General features: G+C 49.5%; 1 protein-coding gene across 3 annotated transcripts in view; it reads right to left on the bottom strand.

The window, feature by feature from the left end:
* Window positions 1-14,950: 14,950 nt before the first annotated feature.
* Window positions 14,951-18,892, bottom strand: part of SH3RF1 (SH3 domain containing ring finger 1) — a 147,724-nt gene continuing 143,782 nt past the window's right edge. For all 3 annotated transcript variants that reach the window (XM_082625124.1, XM_082625122.1, XM_082625123.1), the window contains exon 12: window positions 14,951-16,910. In XM_082625124.1, the coding sequence (XP_082481250.1) occupies window positions 16,742-16,910 (169 nt within the window). In that variant the 3' untranslated portion in view covers window positions 14,951-16,741. The remainder of the gene's footprint in view (window positions 16,911-18,892) is intronic.

Here is an 18,892-nt window from a genome sequence, read left to right as displayed (position 1 = left end):
CAAAAACAAACAATCCAGTTAGAACATGGGCAGAAGACCTGAATAGACATTTTTCCAAAGAAGACATACAGATGGCCAACAAGCACATGAAAAGATGTCCCACATCACTAATCATCAGGGAAATGCACATCTAAACCACAGTGAGATATCACCTCACACCTGTCAGAATGGCCATCATCAAAAAGAATACAAATATCAAATGCTGGAGAGGGTGTGGAGAAAAGGGAACCTTCCTGCACTGTTAGTGGGAATGTAAACTGATACAGCCACTATGGAGAACAGTACGGAGGGTCCTTAAAAAACTAAAAATAGAACTACCATCTGACCCAGAAATTCCACTCCTGGGTACTTGTCCGAAAAAAATGAAAACACTAATTATAAAAGATACATGCACCCCTAGGTTCATAGCAGCACTATTTATAAGAGTCAAGACTTGGGAGCTCCCTAAGTGTCCATCAATAAATAAATGGATAAGGAAGATGTGGTGGATACACACAATGGAATATTACTCAGCCACGAGAAAGAAAGAAATCCTGCCATTTGCAGCAACATGGATGGACTTGGAGGGCATTATGCTCAGTGAAATGAGTCAGAAAAAGCTAAACACCGGTTGCCAACAGTGGGGTCAGAAGGTACAAGCTTCCAGTTATAAAATGACTAAGCCCTGGGATGTAGTGTACAGCATGCTGACTATAGTTAGCAATACAGTACCACAGAGTTGAACGTTGCAGAGAGAGTAGATCTTAAAAGTTCTCGTCACAGTTAAAGAATTCTGTAACTGTATGAGAAAGGATGTTACCTCGACAGTGTGGCGATCATTCCACAATATATACGTATATCGTATCATTATACACCTGACACTAATTCGGTGTTATATGCCAACTGTATCTCAATAAAATGTTTAAATAAAAATATTAAAGCTAAAAAAAGTTGGACGTTCACTTAGTCTAAGCTTAGCTGCGGGCCCCTCAACAGCGCCTCTACTGCTGGCCACGACCTCTCATCTGAACACCTCCAGTGACAGGTACATGTGATACGCCCCACCCCACCCCTGCCCCAGACTCTTCTAGCTCAGGCAGAACTGCTGGGGAACCACTGACGGAAACCTCCGGCCCCAGCCAGGCCCGGGAGTAACCGCTTGCCTGAGTTCTCTTTCAACAGGAGGTCCTGGTAAGGAATGCGGAACTAACAAGCTACCACCGACCGGAAGAATTCGGGAAAGGTCGAAAGGAGAGAGGAGACTCCAGTCCATATGTCCTGCCAACCTCCCAGAATCCTCCTCGCTGGAATCCATCTTGACTGAGATGCGTGTGCCACCAGGAGGGACTCTGAGTCGGACCAAATATGAGCCAAGCAAGCTGACTGGCCAGAGACAACCCGGAAACTAACCCCATCACCATAAAACTCGAGACTGTGAGCCATGTGGAGGGCAGTCCTCCCGGCCTCCCTTACCCCGCTGCTCTCTGCCCGGGCGCGCCTTCCCAGTAACGTCTCTTGCTTTGTCAGCACGTGTGTCTCCCCGGACAGTTCACATCCGAGTGTCAGACAACAGCCCACTCTCGAGCCCTGGAAGGGGGCCCCCTTCCTGCAACAGAATGGTTTCTTCCTCTTGCTGAGGACGCCCTATGGTTTGCTGGATTGGGCCTCAGTTTCGGCCCCTGACACCCTGTGGGCGAGATCTCCCCTTCTGCCATGTGCACACTCTTTGGGTGACTGGTGACCCCTCTCGTATCCCTCCCTCCAAGGCCCCTCTTCTTGGCCCGGCGCTGAGCCCACTCACCTTCCCGGAGCCCCTGGGAACATCTACGACCGGCCGGGCCCTCGTGGACCGCGGTGCTCGTGGCTTGGCTCAGGGCTCAGCTGTGGCCGCTCAGTGCCGAGCGGGACCGCTTTGTTCTAAACACTGTGGTCCATTCACGAGGCCTGGAGTTTAATTAGCTTTCCTGGCAACCGCATTAAACAATGGCTCGTTTCTTAGCAGCGACTACGCATTTGAGCCGGTTGGGTTTTTAAAACCCAAAAACAGAGCCGCCATTTACTTACTGGTAGACTTTGTCCTGTCCTATGGGCTGGTTCATTCAGACTTTCAGAGACCTTTTGTGATTCTGATTTTTCCCTTGAATGTATTAGCGTTCCACTCTAGTTCTGTGTCACCTGCAGATAAAATAAGCCACCGATTAAAAAAAAAAAATCTTGTGTAGCACAAAAACGCAGAGTCCTGCGGTATGCCAATAACAACCTTCTTTTAGATTAAAAAGGAGTGATTAATTAGCAACCCTATGATCCTTCGACCATTTATAAACCTACCCAATTACCCTCTCCCTCAACCCCTGGGAGGAGGACATTAGCCAGTCTTTATGGCCATCATCATCTGAGCCCCTTTTCTATGTGGGGCAATTACCCACCTTATGAGTCTTTCGGGAGCCAAGACCATCTCCCAGAATGTAAGGCAGAAAATGCCAGCGGCTGGCTTTCCCAGCATCCTTTGCAGCTCGGGTACAGCCATGGGATCCGGGCCCCAGCGGTTGGAAGCATCGTGCAGAACTTTGACCCAGGGGCTCGAGAGGGTGGGGCAGCTTCATGCCCTAGGGGACACCAGGGTCATGGTGTCGGCAGTGGGAAAGGTGATGCCCAGGCTGGTGTTGACAAGCTCTTGTGTCCTCACAGGACCAGCCCCGTGATTTCTGGATGTGGTTCTGATGTGTGATGTCCAGACCCGGCTGTCTAGCCCTTCCCGAGAGTTGGTAAGCGGCTCTATATCCTTGAATAAAATCCTTTTTCTGCTTAAACTAACTAGAATCTGTCTCTTCTGTTTTGACCTAAAAGCAGCCAGTGAGACCTGCCTCTTCCCTCATCCTCACGGCCCTGGAGTGAGTCCTTCCTGGACTGTGGGCCGTCATCACCAACCTCACTTACACGTTTGCCAGTCGGACAGTCCTGTCGGAAAAGGTGGAAACAGCCTGACACCATGTGTTTTTCGGGACCTGGGCTGGCTCTTCAGAGCCACTGATGCCCTTTGCAAGAGCTTGGAAACCATCTTTGCGGATGTTCTTCAATATGCTGGCCAAGAGTCAACATCAAGTCCACTCACCTGAACTTCACAGAACCTGCCCTCTTTCTCTTTTTGAAAATTACAACTACCATCTCCCCATCTCTTGGGGCTCCGATATTTTTCACGATTCCTCCGAGATTATCCCAAGGATTTCTCAACTGCATCTGTGGATTCTTCAGCATCCCGGGATTTCCTTTTCCTGGCTAGGAACGTGCTCTCATACAATCCTCTTGGCTGTTTGATCTGCGCTTTTTAGTTTGCAGAGGACTCTTCTTTGAGAAGACAGAAGCCACGCAGGGGCTGAGGGGTTGCACGTTCTCTGTGATCTGTGAACGACCCCCACCCAGCTTCCACGGCAGCTTCCTCACAGCCCAGCACATCCCTGGAGGATGAGGCAGTGCGCAGCCGTCTGTCTGCGTGTCCGACGTGAGCCCAAACCCCGTGCCCTGCAGCCTACACACGCTGTCCTTGTGCCCGGAGGAGTCTGTGCGTGGGTGGGCATTCTGACCAGTGGCTGCAGCCCACCCCAGACGCCTGCTGCCCTGCAAGCTTCACGCCCGTCACTGGCGACTCAGATTCCACCACAGAAACACACAGGAGCCACCACGTAGAAGAGTTTATAATCTCTGGGCCTTATTTACCTTCTTAAGCATCACCGTTTAGTCTCACTTAATACAGCTTACGTCTCTCTGGCAACAAAAGCAAGATTATTTCAAATTGTTAGAATCGTGAGTCTTCAAAAGCACAGTACTGAGTTCAACATATCTGTGCACAAATATCCACTATTCAGTCAATGAACTACTCAGACCACTAGAAATGGGGGTGCGGGGGACAGTGGAGAAGGACCCCTGCCAGGAGGCTGAGAGGTGTTAAAGACCCACATGGTCTGTAGGCAAGGGGCCAACCCCTGAGGCCCTGTGCTTTGAGGGTTTAAAAGGAGTGGGCTTCCTGTCAGCGAGGTCGTGGTCTTGTCACAGAGAGGGGAGCTCTGGCCCCTGGCCCCGGGCCCCTGGGGCTGTAACACCCTGGGCTCGGGCCTGGGAGGGCGTGAGGGCCTCCCGACCAAGCCAGCCCTAGAGAGTCACTGTTCCCGGAACTTCTACAAAGGGCTCTTCTCTGGCCCAGTGGAGCAATGGGGGCAGATGACACAAGGCTCAGAGACACATTCCACCCCTCTCCCTCCCCTGCTACTGAGAAGACCCCCAGCCCCAGGCCTCAGCTGCCGTGCCCACCACTACCCCACCCGGTGCCCGGGAGCTGCGGGGATTAAGGGGCTCGGCTCCAAGTCCCTGGGCCAGTTTGGCGGGGGCGCCCTTCACTGAGATAGAGATGCTCGGAGGGTCCCTGGCCAGTGAGACGGGAGGAGATGGCACGGGCTCTGACACCCGCCAGGCTGCGGGAGGAGACCCTGCCCGAACCCACTGCCTCCTCCCCCAGCCCAGCTCCGGGCACTGGTCCCGACTCGCCACCACCAGGCCCTGTTCAGCCACCAACTCCTCTCTGCCCTGATCACTTAAGTGACCCACGATCCAGCCCGTCTGCACCCACGTCTGCACCCAGGCTACCAGAAGTTCACGGTCAGGTACGGGGAAAGGGGCTGGCGCGTCTCAGGAAGACTGACACCCATGTTCCGGTGTCAGGGAGGGGCCCTGGAGCGCTCGCTCTGCTGGACCGAAAGGGGTCCTGTGATTCCTCCACGTCTTTAAGCCCCAAACATACGGCCTTACGTTCCCACAACCCTGCACCTACTCTCATCCTTGTCGCTAAGATGCCAAACAAAAACTGCAATAAATCTAAATGTTCCCCTTCTCCCAAAGGTCTGCAGTAGGATCCACCTCATTCTAAAAGAACACATCTTAACTACCGTGATCAGAGACAGACACACAGGACACCCCACACCCTGTGCCAGCTTTAAGAACAAGGAAAATCACAGACAAAAGTCAGCAAGTATGTGATGGAGAAAACCATAATTTGAAAAGACACATGCACCCCAATGTTCACAGCAGCACTATTTACAATAGCCAGGACATGGAAGCAATCTAAATGTCTGTCAACACGTGACATGACAGATAAAGAAGATGTGGTACATATGCACAATGGAATATTACTCAGCCATAAAAAAGAACAAAATAATGCCATTTGTAGCAACATGGATGGACCTAGAGATTATCATATAAGTGAAGTCAGAAAGAGAAAGACAAATGTATGCTATCACTTATACGTGCAATCTAAAAAAAGAAACAAATGAACTTATTTACAAAACAGAAACAGACTCATCATAGAAAACAACTTTATGGTTACCAAAGGGGAAGGGGGGAGGGGTAAATCAGGAGTTTCAGATTGACATACACACACGACTATCTATAAAATAGATGACCAACAAGGACCTACTGCAGAGCACAGGGAACTCTACTCAACACTGTAATAACCTATAGGGGAAAATAATCCAAAAAAGAGTGGATACCTGTATATGTATAACTGAATCCCTCTGCTGTACACCTGAAACTAACACAGCATTGTAAATCGACTAAACTCCAACTAAAACAAAATTCAGCAGGCACATGAGCAGATTGAACAGTGCAGAGGAGACGGGTCGGACACAGCAAGAGAACAGGGCGAGAAACGGGAGACCCGCTCGTACTCCTGAGGAACGATCACAAGGGGCAGCGTTTCTGGGGGTCCCACCAGCAGCTTCCCGCTCAGATCCCGGCCTCGCCCACCAGCAGAGGAGCGGAGCCAGCCCCTGGGGGCTTGGGTTCGGGCGGGACGGCCCTGCTCAGCCTCCCCTCCACGCCGCCTGCACTGCAGGGACGGGTACCTGTGATCTCTGACTGACCTTCTATTTCTATGCCTGGGTTGTGGGTGAGATTCGTCAGCACAGGACAGAGGACAGGGGGAGTCTGTACCAGCCCAGGACGATCTTCAGCCACATCAGGTGACACCTCCCCCAGGTCCATCTCTGCATTTGGGGACACAGGAATCCACGGTGTGGACTTGCCATCTCTGAGGGTCTGCGTGGTCATCTGGCTCCCAGGATGTTTCCTTTCTTCGAGGGAGAAACACAAACAATTCTGGGTCCTTCTCCTCCCTCTGTCCTGTTAGAAGGGAAACATTTTCAAGTCACCCTGTGTTCCGACCTTGAGAAATCACCAGCAGAGTTAACAGGATCATCAACAACATGTGTTTCTTCCCTCTCTGTGGCCATGTGCCCAGGGAGGGTGGAGGGGTGCAATGAAAGAAGCAGAGAAAAGGATTAGAGACGGAAAGAAATTGCATCAGGGGAAGGCCCAGCGAGATGCAGGTCCAGACAGCAAGAGGGATGCTTGTAGGTTATGCAGGGGCACCTGGCGAAATCTCTCCTCGTAGCCGGGCTGCGGGTTCTCCACCCGCAGTTATACGAACAGCACAGTGAGCAGCGGGGTGGCCTGTCCCATAAAGGATCTGGCCTTACTTTGCACACGAAAAATCAATGTAAGGAAACACTCTCATGTTTGTATATCAACTATTGGGCTGTGTTCACTGAGACGTTTGTGATTTTAAAGACATCTTTCCTACACGTCCATCCCCATCTGATCTGCCGGCAGAATTTCCATGTCATCGCACAGTTACATTAGAGCAAGGACACAGGGATTTTATTTCAGCTCTGACTGGGTCTACAAGGCCTTTGCATTCTTTTCTGAAAGAGGAATAGCTTAAAAAAAATTTTTTTTAAGAGAGGAGGGAAAAGGGTCAGCATGGCTGCCAAGAACTTCTTGGTTTGGCTCCAAAGCACTGTGAACAGAACTCGCTAAGGTCAAATGGAGCCCCCCCCACCCCACGGGCTCCGTGCAGAGGAGGCGGGAACTACGCCGCCTTCCTCGGCCCCTCCGTCTGCCGTGGGGGGTCCTGCTGGCCTCTCCTGCTGGAAGCTGCTGTCCGGGACCCTCTTCTCGCCCCGTCACCAGACGACAACTCTGTCCTGTGAGCCTTTCCCAGCTGCAGCCGTCGGTCCTGGCTTGTCCACCTCACACACCCATTGTCCCTGAAGGAGTTCAAAGCACCTGGTTGGTCGTTTTCCCACCGTTGCCCCACTTGAGCTTAAATGTCATGTTTTCAGGAAGAAATTTAAAAGTCCTGCCATCATTTTGAACTCACGGTTTCCAAAATGGAACTTCCCGTCTTGACCTGGAACTACACTTCCGGCTGACGTCTGCATCCTTCTCAGAGGCTCCGCGGTTGCCATGGTCACCCTGCTGCACATCTTAGATGCTGTTTTTGTCCCACCTCCTCCATCTCTATTCTTCAGCCATCAATTCCTACCGGCCGTTTTCTCTAAATGTCTCCTCCAGCTTCTTTGTCCCCTCTGCCCTGCGCAGAGGGGGCAGGGCGAGCATCTCTCATCTCCACATCTCTGACTCCCGGGCCCCCAGCTCCGCATCTGATCTCCCGTACAATGGCCGGGCTGGTCTTCCCTCCATGTCACTTCTGTATCGGGAGACCTTCAGCAGCATCAGATGAACCCTTCTGCTGGCCTTCCCTGACTTGCAGGCAGGCATCTGGCCCTGTGCTCACTACAAAGCACGCACTTTCTGTGCAAGCCCTGGGTTTCCATCTCCCCAGAGATGAGCTGCCTTGTGTCTGCCGCTGAGCCTTTGTGTTGCGGTCCTTCCTGTGCCCGCCTGTCCTGTGCTTCCTCCAAAACGTATTTGAAATTTCTCCATCTTCATCGCTCAGGCCCCATCACCTTTTTATTTAAAACATACTCCTGCCTTTCTCGCCTCCCTCTCCTCCAAGCTCATGTCGGGTTTGTAATCTCTGCCGCAAAGTTATTAGAGTGATGCACTGTCTTCTAATATTTCTTAGAATTTTCAGCTTGTGTGCTTCTCTCCATCCAGACTGTGCTCTCCTTGAGGGCAGGGACAGTGTCTTATATTTCTTCCTTCTAATTATCCCCTCCTCCTGGTATCCTACTTGTTTTCCATGATCTCACATTTTATCTATTTTGCTTTTACCATTTTTTATTGTATACATTTTTGTAAGCAATCCCAAAACTTTTGCAGGATAAAAAAATTATTTCTTCTGTAGCTTTCATAATACCCATCGTTGTAGTAGCTAAACACAGGTGGTTTGTGAGAACCCACTCAATAAATATGGAGTTGATTTTGAAATATAGTAGGGCACATAGGTATTAATCTCAGGCAACTAAAAAAATGTATTTCAGCCCCTTAAGAATCTGAATTCAAGTGGAATCATTTAGGCCTTTTTCCTCATTCTGATTCAGCTCTGCTGCTTTTCATTATATCCCAGTACTCTGATAATGTCTTGATACAACTAAAACTGAAAAGAGAGAAAAGGTAAAAACAATCAAACAAGAACAACAGAAAACCTCAAAGGCTCTTCAGATGGGAGTTTAAAGAGGACACCTGGTAGATCATTTCTATATGAGGACACGGGTTGATGGGACATCGTTCCACACACCAAGCTCCATGAGCCCAACACCCACACTGAGCAGGGAAAGGGCAGGGAGAGACGCAGACACACAGAGAGACAGGGCGACAGGACAGAAATAATACAAAACAGGATTGTTTTTTGAATTTTATTTTTTATACAGCAGGTTCTTATTAGCTATCTATTTTATACATTAGTGTATATAGGATCTTTTTTTTTTTTAAGGAAAGAAAAAATGCATTCTCTGGCATAAGGAACAGCTCAGGATCAAAGGCTAAGACTCTGATTTTCAAAGTTTTGTGTCTGTTCTCTCATGCCTAAGCCACTGGGCGAATTTAGCCGGTGGGCAAGATCATCACAGCTCTGCTCGGGTGGCGCGTTTCCTTTGTGACGCCCTCTTCTTGGAAGCTTCACTCACCCCAGGGTGATTACAGGGGCCAAGTGATAACAGGCCAGTCCTGAGCATCTGTCTCAGTGGGTAAATGAATCACAGGCGGAATCGTTTCAGCTTGGAGGGTAGAAACTCGAGCCCGGCTTTGATTTCTGCCACCATCGCCACATCACAGCAACCCCACAGTTGCTGCCCCAGGGGAACCAGCAGCGAGGTCACATGTGGACATGGCCTCAGCGCCACGTGGCCAGAGCCAAAGGGCGTGGCAGCTCGTCACCCTCCTGGCATCTCCTCCTGGACAGGATGGAGGGCTCGTCCTCACCCCACGGCCTTGGAGGTGCCTGTGCTGTGTGGACCCCACTGCTCGAGCACCACGGGGCTCACATGATAGGGGAGCTGCTTTTAAGCACCGCGTCTGTTCAATTATTCTCTGTGTCTGTCTTTATTTACTGGACATGGAGGGTTTCAACAGCCATAGTGGGCTTATGGAAATGGAGCGGCTAAAGCTGGTCGCTGATCCACAGAAAGGACTCGCAGACTTGGTGGTCTTGCTGCTTGGCATCTTGTAAAACCTCAGAAGGATCCTATCCCCAGACCCTCCCTGCCCCAAACCAGGGTTCTCCATCAGAATCAGGTCCCAGCAGAAAGCTCACTCCACGTGTGCAAGGGAGGGGAAGACAGGTAGCTTACAAATGACCCTGGGCTCGCAGGTGTCGAGGAGGAGCTGGCAGCCAGGCCTCCGCCCTCGCTTTGCATCTGCCTTTACGGGGTTTACTGAATGTGCTCCTGGGATATCAGAGATCAGGAAATTGGCTTAACCCAAAAGGACGTTTTCGCTTTATGTCTTATAATGCCCTCGAGTGCTTAAAAAAAGGGAAAAGGTAATTCTATCAAGCTTTCAGTTTTCACTGGCAGAAGGAATGGGCTCGCCAGGAATAGGATGAGAAGCACGGCCTTGTTCCCGGGGTTCATTTCACGTTGAATGACAGGGCTCGAATTCTGTGTTTTCTCTCTATAAACCCCGACCCCAATCTGCTGAGAACGTTCATTAGCTCACAGAAGGCAGAGCCCCTGACCATCACCTTGACAGCCCAGGGAGTCACGTGTCCATCCCGCTGGCCCCTCGTGGACTCAGCATCACATCAAGATGCACTTGGAAGACACGGACTGACCTCTGAAGACTCAGCGGCCTCTGCCTGCAGAGAAGCGGCGTTCCCTCCACACATCAGAGGCCTCAGGGGACCCCAATTCTCTTCGTGACTCGAATCTGTCACTTGGCCCAATTCTTCGATGATGAAGGAAGAAGAAACTATTAAAGAGCAAAGAAGTCATCTCTGCTGCTAAAGTTACGACGCTTTCACATATCTTGGGTGGATTTCTAATTCTACTTTCACTTTTTTATTTTTATTTTTTGGCCGTGCTGCACGGCATGCGGGATCTTAGTTCCCCGACCAAGTGTTGTCAAACCTGCACCCCCTGTACTGGAAGCGTGGAGTCTTAACCACTGGACTGCCACGGAATTCCCTTGAGGTTTCTAATATGATTTCTCTTAAAATCATGGGCTGGTGCCCCTGAATGAGAAGCTGGACCCAGTATAGCACGTTTCTCCGTTTTCTGGGTGATCATCTAAAAACAGATTTTTATTCTCTTCAACTGCACTATTACAGTAGCTATTGGCTACATGTGACTATTTCTATTTAAACTTAAATTAATTAAAATGCACTCAGATTAGAGATTCAGTTCCTGGGTCACGGCAGCCACACGTGGCAAGCGGCCCCTGTACTGGACGGCACGGGTATGAGACATCCCATCGCTCCCCAGAGCAGATGCTCTGATGGACAGCACTGCTCTAGAGAATAACCACTGATACGTTTATTTCTCCACTACGCTCACCTATATTCCGTATCTCAAACATTTACCAACAATTCAAAGATAACTGTACAGCTGCCTTTAGCCTCTTTCATCAACTAAGTCTTGTGAATTCAAGGCCAGCTGGTTGTGGCAGACTGATTTCCTTCCAAAGAGGGTTTTTCAGACACTCCACCTGCAAAGATGATGGAACTCCTTGAAGGGTGAACTAGAGAACCTACAGAGAGAGCGAGCTGGAGGGCCAGGGCCAGCACAGACGCTATGAATTTTTTTTTTTTTTTTGCGGTACACTGGCCTCTCACTGCTGTGGCCTCTCCCGTTGCGGAGCACAGGCTCCGGACACGCAGGCCCAGCGGCCATGGCTCACGGGCCCAGCTGCTCCGCAGCATGTGGGATCTTCCCAGACTGGGGCATGAACCCGTGTCCCCTGCATCGGCAGGTGGACTCTCAACCACTGCACCACCAGGGAAGCCCCTACCCTGGGTTCTTGAAGACAATGTGCTCTGAACACTCAGCAGTGGTGGAAACGTGGGATGGCCCTTCTCTTCCTGAACGACGTCATTTTTCCACCTGCCTCTGAACTCAGCAGTGATCATTCTCTCCAAAGTGGGTACCCCTTGCCCTCACTTAATTTCCAAGCTCTCATCTCCCTAAAACATTGTGGATGTCTGCTCCTCCCCTCCAAATCTGTGACCCCGACAGGTCGGGGCCTTAGGTCCTCTGTCTGTCTGAGGGGAGACTCAGACAGAGGAAGGAAGCTGGCACAGATCCGGATTGAACGGTGGAGGCCAGCACCACGGCAGTTCCCTGCTCTCCTGCCAGAGACCCTGCATCAAACACAAGCCAACAGCCGTGCTGTGTGCATCCTTCCCCCTCCTGACGTCTCCCTAAGCAGTAGCACACTCTACCTCATCTTTGTCCTTTACCTGCGCAGCTCAGAGATGTTCCATATCCTCACGTCATGGACTTCCCAGCGGGGATGCTTTTCATGGTTGCATAGCTTCTGCTGCACAGATGTCACCAGAGCCCCACCGATGGACACTTAGGCTATTGCCGGTATTTTGCTGTGATAAACAACACTGCAATGGATAAGGTACGGGCATTTTACACTTGATGAATAAGTGCCTCTGGAAGACAGATTCTTAGAATGGGTGAATGCATTTGCGATTTTGATATTTTCTAGAATGCTCTCCCTAGATGTTTTATCAAATCACGTTCTCATCAGCAAAATAAGTGCTCCTAATTTCTAATTTTTTAATTTTATTTCTTTTTTTTTTGGCTGCGTTGGGTCTTAGTTGTGGCACACAGCATCTTCGTTGAGGCACACGAGATCTTTCATTGCGGCGAGTGGGCTTCTCTCTAGTTGCGGTGGGCAGGTTTTCTCTTCTCTAGTGGCGCACAGGCTGCGGGGCGTGTGGGCTCTGTAGTTTGCGGCATGCGGGCTCTCTCATTGAGGTGCGCGGGCTTAGTTGCCCTGTGGCATGTGGTATCTTAGTTCCCCAACCAGGAATCGAACCCATGTCCCCTGCATCGGAAGGCGGATTCCCTTTCTAATTTTTTTTAAAGTTTCCAACTTTATAGGTAAAAATATTTCATAGTTATTAAGTGCATCTACATTAGAAATATGGTAGAACACCTTTTAATATACTGGCATTTCTTTTTTTTTTTTTTTTTTTTTTTTTTCAGTATGCGGGCCTCTCACTGCTGTGGCCTCTCCCATTGCGGAGCACAGGCTCCGGACGCGCAGGCTCAGCGGCCATGGCTCACGGGCCCAGCTGCTCCACAGCATGTGGGATCCCACCGGACTGGGGCACGAACCCGTGTCCCCTGCATCGGCAGGTGGACGCTCAACTACTGCGCTACCAGGGAAGCCCCGGCATTTCTTTTTTGAGGAACTGCCAGTTAATATTGGCATCAGGTTGGTGTGGGTGAGAGACCGGACTACAGTCAAGGGGTTTATTCTCACACAGATCATGTCTGGAGACGAGTAGTTCAGGCCGGCACAAAGGCTGCAAGGTTATCAGGGTCTCAAGCTCCTCGTTTCCTGCCCCCCATCATATTAAAATGTGGCTTCCATCTTAAAGGTCACCTAGGCTCAAGATAGCTGCTGGAGTACCAGCTAACGTTTGTACACTGCAGGCTACAAGAAGGAAAAAGAAAACGGCCACACAAAGAAAACGGCCACAGGGTGTGTGCCTCCTCCCTTTTAAGAAGCCTCACAGAAGCCCCCTTTGACACTTAGCTTCTGTTTCAGCAACAACTCAGTAACGTGGCTGTGTCTGAAGGAAACTGGAAAATGGGGCTTTTAAACTGAGGTCATTGCCCGGGAATAAGTTAATAAGGGAGAAGAGGGCACTGGGTATTGGGAGGGCACGAGCAGTTTCTGTCCCATATTCTTGGTCAGTTTTACTTTTGGGTTTTCATTCTTACTCTTATTGAGTCCCAGGAGCTCTTTATATATGAAGGAAATTCTCCTTGCCTGTCACAGGAGTTACAAAATTTTTTTCTATTATTTTCTTTTGACTTTGATTAAGGTCTTTTATCACGTAGGTATTTTTTCTGTAGTTGAAGGTATCCACGTTTTCTTTTGTATGGCTTCTGGTTTTTGAGTCACATATAGGAAGGTCTCTCCCGGTTCCTTCTGGGACTTTTACAAAGGTCTCATACCCGGAAAGATTCAACTCAAGGTCAAAGCCTTCTGGAACTGAATTTCCTCTCTAAGTTGTGGGCCATAGCAGTGGCAGCTGGCTCACTGACCACTGTGCTACCTCTGGAGACTTAAGGATATCACTCAAGTAGTCTGACCTGTAACCACAGTATGGTGACTCGAAGACCAATGCCACATGCAGGTCTCTCCATCAAGGTTCCTGGGGTCTGGGTGGCTGCAGAGCAACAAGAATTTGCATCCAGTGAGATTAAGGTGCTGTTTAGGATGGAAATTTAAATAGCCAAGTCAGAAAGTTATTACAAGTTATTAACAGAAAGACAAGAGAAATGAGATAAACATTCCTCTGTGAAAGAGGGAGGGTGTTTTAAGGCATTCATAGTTCACACAGGCCACCCCACCAGATCCTTCTGGTCTCTGGTGAGAATCACTTACCACCAAGAACAGAGCCGGGCGTTCACAGGAGTCAGGGAAGGGCAAGCCTGTGCTCAGCTGGACACGGCGAGTCTTGCATGACACCCCGTTACTGTGGTTGGTTGGCATATTCTGTTTCTTGGGAAAAAGCAATTCAAACAGGATGCTACCTCGATAAGAACATAGCTTAATTGGTTCAAGACAATTTTAAAAATTTCACATGGATACACACAAAAAGTTGTACAACTTAGTCTAACATCTACTAAAAGCGCTTTCCAAACTTGAATCCTAATGTTGTATAGAGCTCTGGATTGAAATATTCACCTGAGCTTCTGGAGGCATGAAAACACTGTCCTGTTCTCATTAGGAATAGAAAATTACATGCACCGCAGTTGGAAACACCACCTTAACTTGTTCTTTCTAAATCTGATTAGACCCAGCAAAGGCTCGTGCATACACCCCAGGAGAGTGTAGTGAAATATCTGAAAGCAGAGGTGAAAACAGTGCACATGTTAAAATAGCGCTTTTCACAGGGGGAAACTAAATGATCACCGACTGGCCCAGGTGGTTACAAAGGCAGCTTTCGGCAAAAGCTCTCATACAACCTACATTTCTTGATTCTTAATTCTGACAATTTGTTAGCAACTAAAAGTTAAATTAGGAAAATACTTTTTAAACCCGATAGACGCAGTCTTTTTAAACTTACGACTTGCTGGCTTTCCATGGGGGTTAAAATCACAGTGAGTGTGAAGATGGTGCGTCCACGCCTTGCGAGACCTGCAGGCTACTGCACGGCTGGTTTAGGTCTGGTACTCCCTTCTGTGGCCAAGAAGAAACTTCCAGGGTCACCGGACGGTTTAGCCACCGTGAAGGGGGAAAGGGGATCAGACGAGTCACCCAGCCCCTGCTTGAGACGCCACACGCTCTTTTAAGACTGTAAACTCTCTGGGAAAACCTCGTTAACAAATAAGGTTGGTTGGCTGGAGAGGTAAACTGTATCATAACCACCGAACTGATTCTTGTAGATGCCGTCTGTCTGAGGAACATGCAAAGAATTTTTATGAAGTAGAAACTATGCCATGTTTAAGACAAAAAAAAGAAAAAGAAAAACTTTAAGGATGGACACAATGGATGCATAAAGGCTGAACATCAAATTTTAATCTTGAACCTTTTCTCCAAATTATTAACATGAAAAGGAACAATAAACTGCAATTTTATCATTACCTTAATCGCCGTGTAACAAGCCCTTGTTACAAAATCTCCATCTACTGTGCCCCCAAAACCAACAGAAAACCCATACATTATATTATCTAAGTGATCTATTAACAGATGAAATTTTTACCAACTTCATACCAGGAAACTATTAACAGAGGTACTTCAATCACATAGCTTAAAATATGGAGAAAAGACAGGTAAAAAAATGATCTTATCCTGTAGTAGTAGTCTTACTTTTTAAAATTTTTATAAAATACACTAATTTCCCAAAATAAAGAATATTATGACACATTGGTGTCAACTTACACAGATGAAAGCTGATGGCAGCTTTGTTTCTAGCTAAATTTCATTTCACCAAAACTTTATATATTACATGAATATCCCAGTAAAGTATTTTTTTAAAAAATTCAATACACAGGAACATAATGTACAGTGTCTTATTAAAAAATGCTTAATTTAGGAATGATTTCATTTCAACCACATAATATATCTCTTTAAGACCATGAAACCGCTTGCTACTGCGAGAAGACTCACAGTCTATGTTTTGATTCCCCAGCTATAATTCTTAAAAGTAAAAAATGAAAAAGGCTTTTGCGTCTGCTTTTTCATGAGAAAACTGTGGCCACGGTCTCTGACGTCGCCAAGCCCAATTCCCTGGTTCTGTTTGGAGGGCAGCCCTGACCCAGGCCGCGTGGTCGGACAGGGTGGAGGTGGGCTGTCAGGGCCGGGCTGCAGGATGTGGGCTCTGCCCACCTGCACCCACCAGCCTGCCAGGGGGGCGCTGCCCTGAGGCCCCGCCTGCAGCCACCTGGAGGGACAGGGAGCCCGGGTCACAGCCGGGGAGGGCCTGGTTTGGGGCAGAGGAGGGGCTGCCCGGTCCAGCGCAGGCGGGTGGGCATCGCCCGTGGCCTCTGTGCAGGGGGTCCACCACCCTCGGGGGCGGGGGTGTGGGAAGCGCCCCACGGACGCCTGGGCCGCCTCGCAGGGTCCCTCCTGCATGACTGCACAGGCAGGTCCCAGCGCAGTAACATTCAGAGCCATCCTCAGACAGGTGGCAACCTCGGTTCAACTTCCAGCCACCGAGCTGAGCCGCTTCTGTTATGAAACTAAATCTATTTCTGAACACATTCTGTCCAAGGGCTGTGCTTTATTCTTCCTTATTCTAGGGAATCAGAGACCTTCAAGGTTAAACTAAGGACTAGGTCTTGGAGTGATTCCCAACCCCAACCAGAGAGACAGGCTCCTGCCCCGCTACCCCGGGGTCCCTCAGCGACACGGATTCACTTGTGTGTCCTGGTTTCCCAAAGAGACAAGCAAACCCGAGAACGGGCATCTCTGACTCAAAGAAGCCGAGGTGAAGCCCAGGGGGGCAGGGGCTGCATCCGCATCAAGGACACACTTTTGCTCCCGACAGGGGATCATCCAGCTTCACCTTGGCTATCATTTCATAAATTAATAATTTCTTAAAATCATAATCCAAAGAATTTATCTATTACAAGAAAAATTCAAGTTTAAAAAAGCAAATAAATTAGTTAAGCCTTGTAAACAGTTGTCCGTCTCAGCTAGATATCTTTTTAGAAAAGGTTCCTCTGTGGAGTGAATCAGACAGGACCAGGCACATGGCACGCACCCTGCTCCTGCCGCCCCGGGTCCCTGTGGACCTTGTGATGGATGCGGTGATAGGAGAGGTCCAGCCCCCGGCGGCTCCTCAGATGTTTTCCACGAAGCTCCCGGGGAAGAGGCCCGTCTTCCCGTTCCGCTGCAGCGTGCCCTTGAACCAGCCGTCCTCCCGCTTCCTGTGCACAAACACGATGTCGCCCTCCTTGAGTTCCAGTTCTGCCTCACTCTGTGGGGGGTAGGAAACCACCACCCGGTGCCTGCAAGAGAAGGGGGAGTGAGGGAGAAAGAGATGGAGTGGGCGAGAGAGATGGGGAGAGAGAGAGAGATGGGGGTAGAGATGGGGGAGAGATGGGGGAGAGAGAGAGATATGGGGGAGAGAGAGAGAGATGGGGGAGAGATGGGGGAGAGACAAAGATATGGGGGAGAGAGAGATGGGGGAGAGAGAGATGGGGGAGAGAGATGGGGAGAGATGGGGGGAGAGATGGGGAGAGAGATGGGGGAGAGATGGGGGAGAGAGAGATATGGGGGAGAGATTGGGAGAGAGAGAGAGATATGGGGGAGAGATGGGGAGAGAGAGAGAGATGGGGGAGAGATGGGGAGAGAGAGAGAGATGGGGAGAGATGGGGAGAGAGTTCGGGGAGAGATGGGGGAGAGATGGGGGAGAGATGGGGAGAGATGGGGGAGAGAGAGAGATATGGGAAAGAGGGGAGAAGGAGGGAGGGGAAGCAAGGAGGAGGAGGCGGGGAGAGACAGAGTGGGCTTAGTCACAGCTGCTCAGAGTTGAGCAAAGCCAGTACACGCGCCTGAGATGCTGACAGAACAGGACGGAGCACAAGTTTGCCTATAATGTTGGTAAAATGACTCAAAATGCCACCGTCCCCTGTTGAGTAGAGACTTGGCATGAACAATGTTTGGATGTGCATAATGGTCCACAGACCAGGTCCTGACTAAGGAAATCCTGCCCTAAACACCCCAATTCTCCCTGAGGCAGGTTGTCCCAAGGTCCACGCAGGGAGGGGAGGACCGAGACCACCAGTTCAATCCACCACCACCAGGAAGGAGGCCGGCATTCAGAACTCAGTTGGTCTGACATCTGTGTCTGTTTCTCCACTGGTTCTCAACTCAGGTATCAGTGGGAAGATATGTAATTATTACTGAAAGATTCCAGAAGCCTTGCTGGTTCAAGGTCACCTACCCCCTGCTTCCATGCTTCTTCGTTTCCTTCTGCAAAAGTATGGTTAAGAGCCAGGGAAGCCAGAGGGAGGTGAGCTGTTTTTCACACTCTGTGTGGTCTCCGCCCACCTGTGTGACCAACAGAATCCTGTGAAAATGATGGTCTCTGGTCCTGAGGTGGGGTCCTAACAGGTGCGGCTCCCACCCGGCTGTCTCCCGGGAAACCAGTCCCACACTGTCAGCTGATTCATCACCCTGTGGACAGGACCACATGCCGGGTAACAGACGTCTCTTCCCATAAGCCAGCGGGACCACCTTGAAAGGGGTCTTCCAGCCCCAGTCAAACCTTTACACACCTGCAGCTCAGGCTGACATCTGGACACTCATCCTAACAAATAGCCTAAGCCAGAATCACCCACATAAGCTATCCCCAAATTCTCAACCCATAGAACTATGAAATAATACATATTTACAGTTATTTTAAGCCACTGAGTTTTGGGGGTAATGTGTTATACAGCAAAAGATAACTAATAAATAATCTCTCCCTGTCTCATGCTAATCAGTTAGTTCTTCAGCTACAAAAGTGGTTGAGTTTCTACTCTCATTTGGGTCTCGAAGTCAGAAAATGAATTTATAGCCTCACAGGAATTACTCTTAACAGCAAGTAGAGAATGTCATGGGTGAAAAGTTGGTCATCAGAACCAATTCTACAGAACTGCCCCAAACTCATGAAAGCCATCTGAGCCCAGTCCTTTTGGAAGATTGCTAGTTTCACCAGCCTCCATTCCATAAAAACCAGAATCCACTCATGTTAAGACCTGAGCAAGAGCCCCAGGCTATGACTCTATTAAAAAAGGCATCTCTGCAAAGGCCCAGGGGCCACCTACACCATTTCTGAACAACCCTGGGCTCAGGAGCCAAACTATCCTCCAGGGTCTGGAGGAGAAGCACGGCACGGAGGCTGCCTGATTATCTCCAAGAAAGGTCCAGAGAACTGAAACGTGAGTACTGACAGGCTTCAATCAAGCTTGGAGGAGGTGGGGGAGGCCTGGCCTCATGGAAGAAG

Source organism: Mesoplodon mirus (genome assembly GCF_964341445.2).
Source record: "Mesoplodon mirus genome assembly, chromosome: 1".
Classification (NCBI taxonomy): Eukaryota; Metazoa; Chordata; class Mammalia; order Artiodactyla; family Ziphiidae; genus Mesoplodon; species Mesoplodon mirus.
Note: the sequence above shows the minus strand (reverse complement) of the source record. Positions and strands in the feature narration are given on the sequence as shown.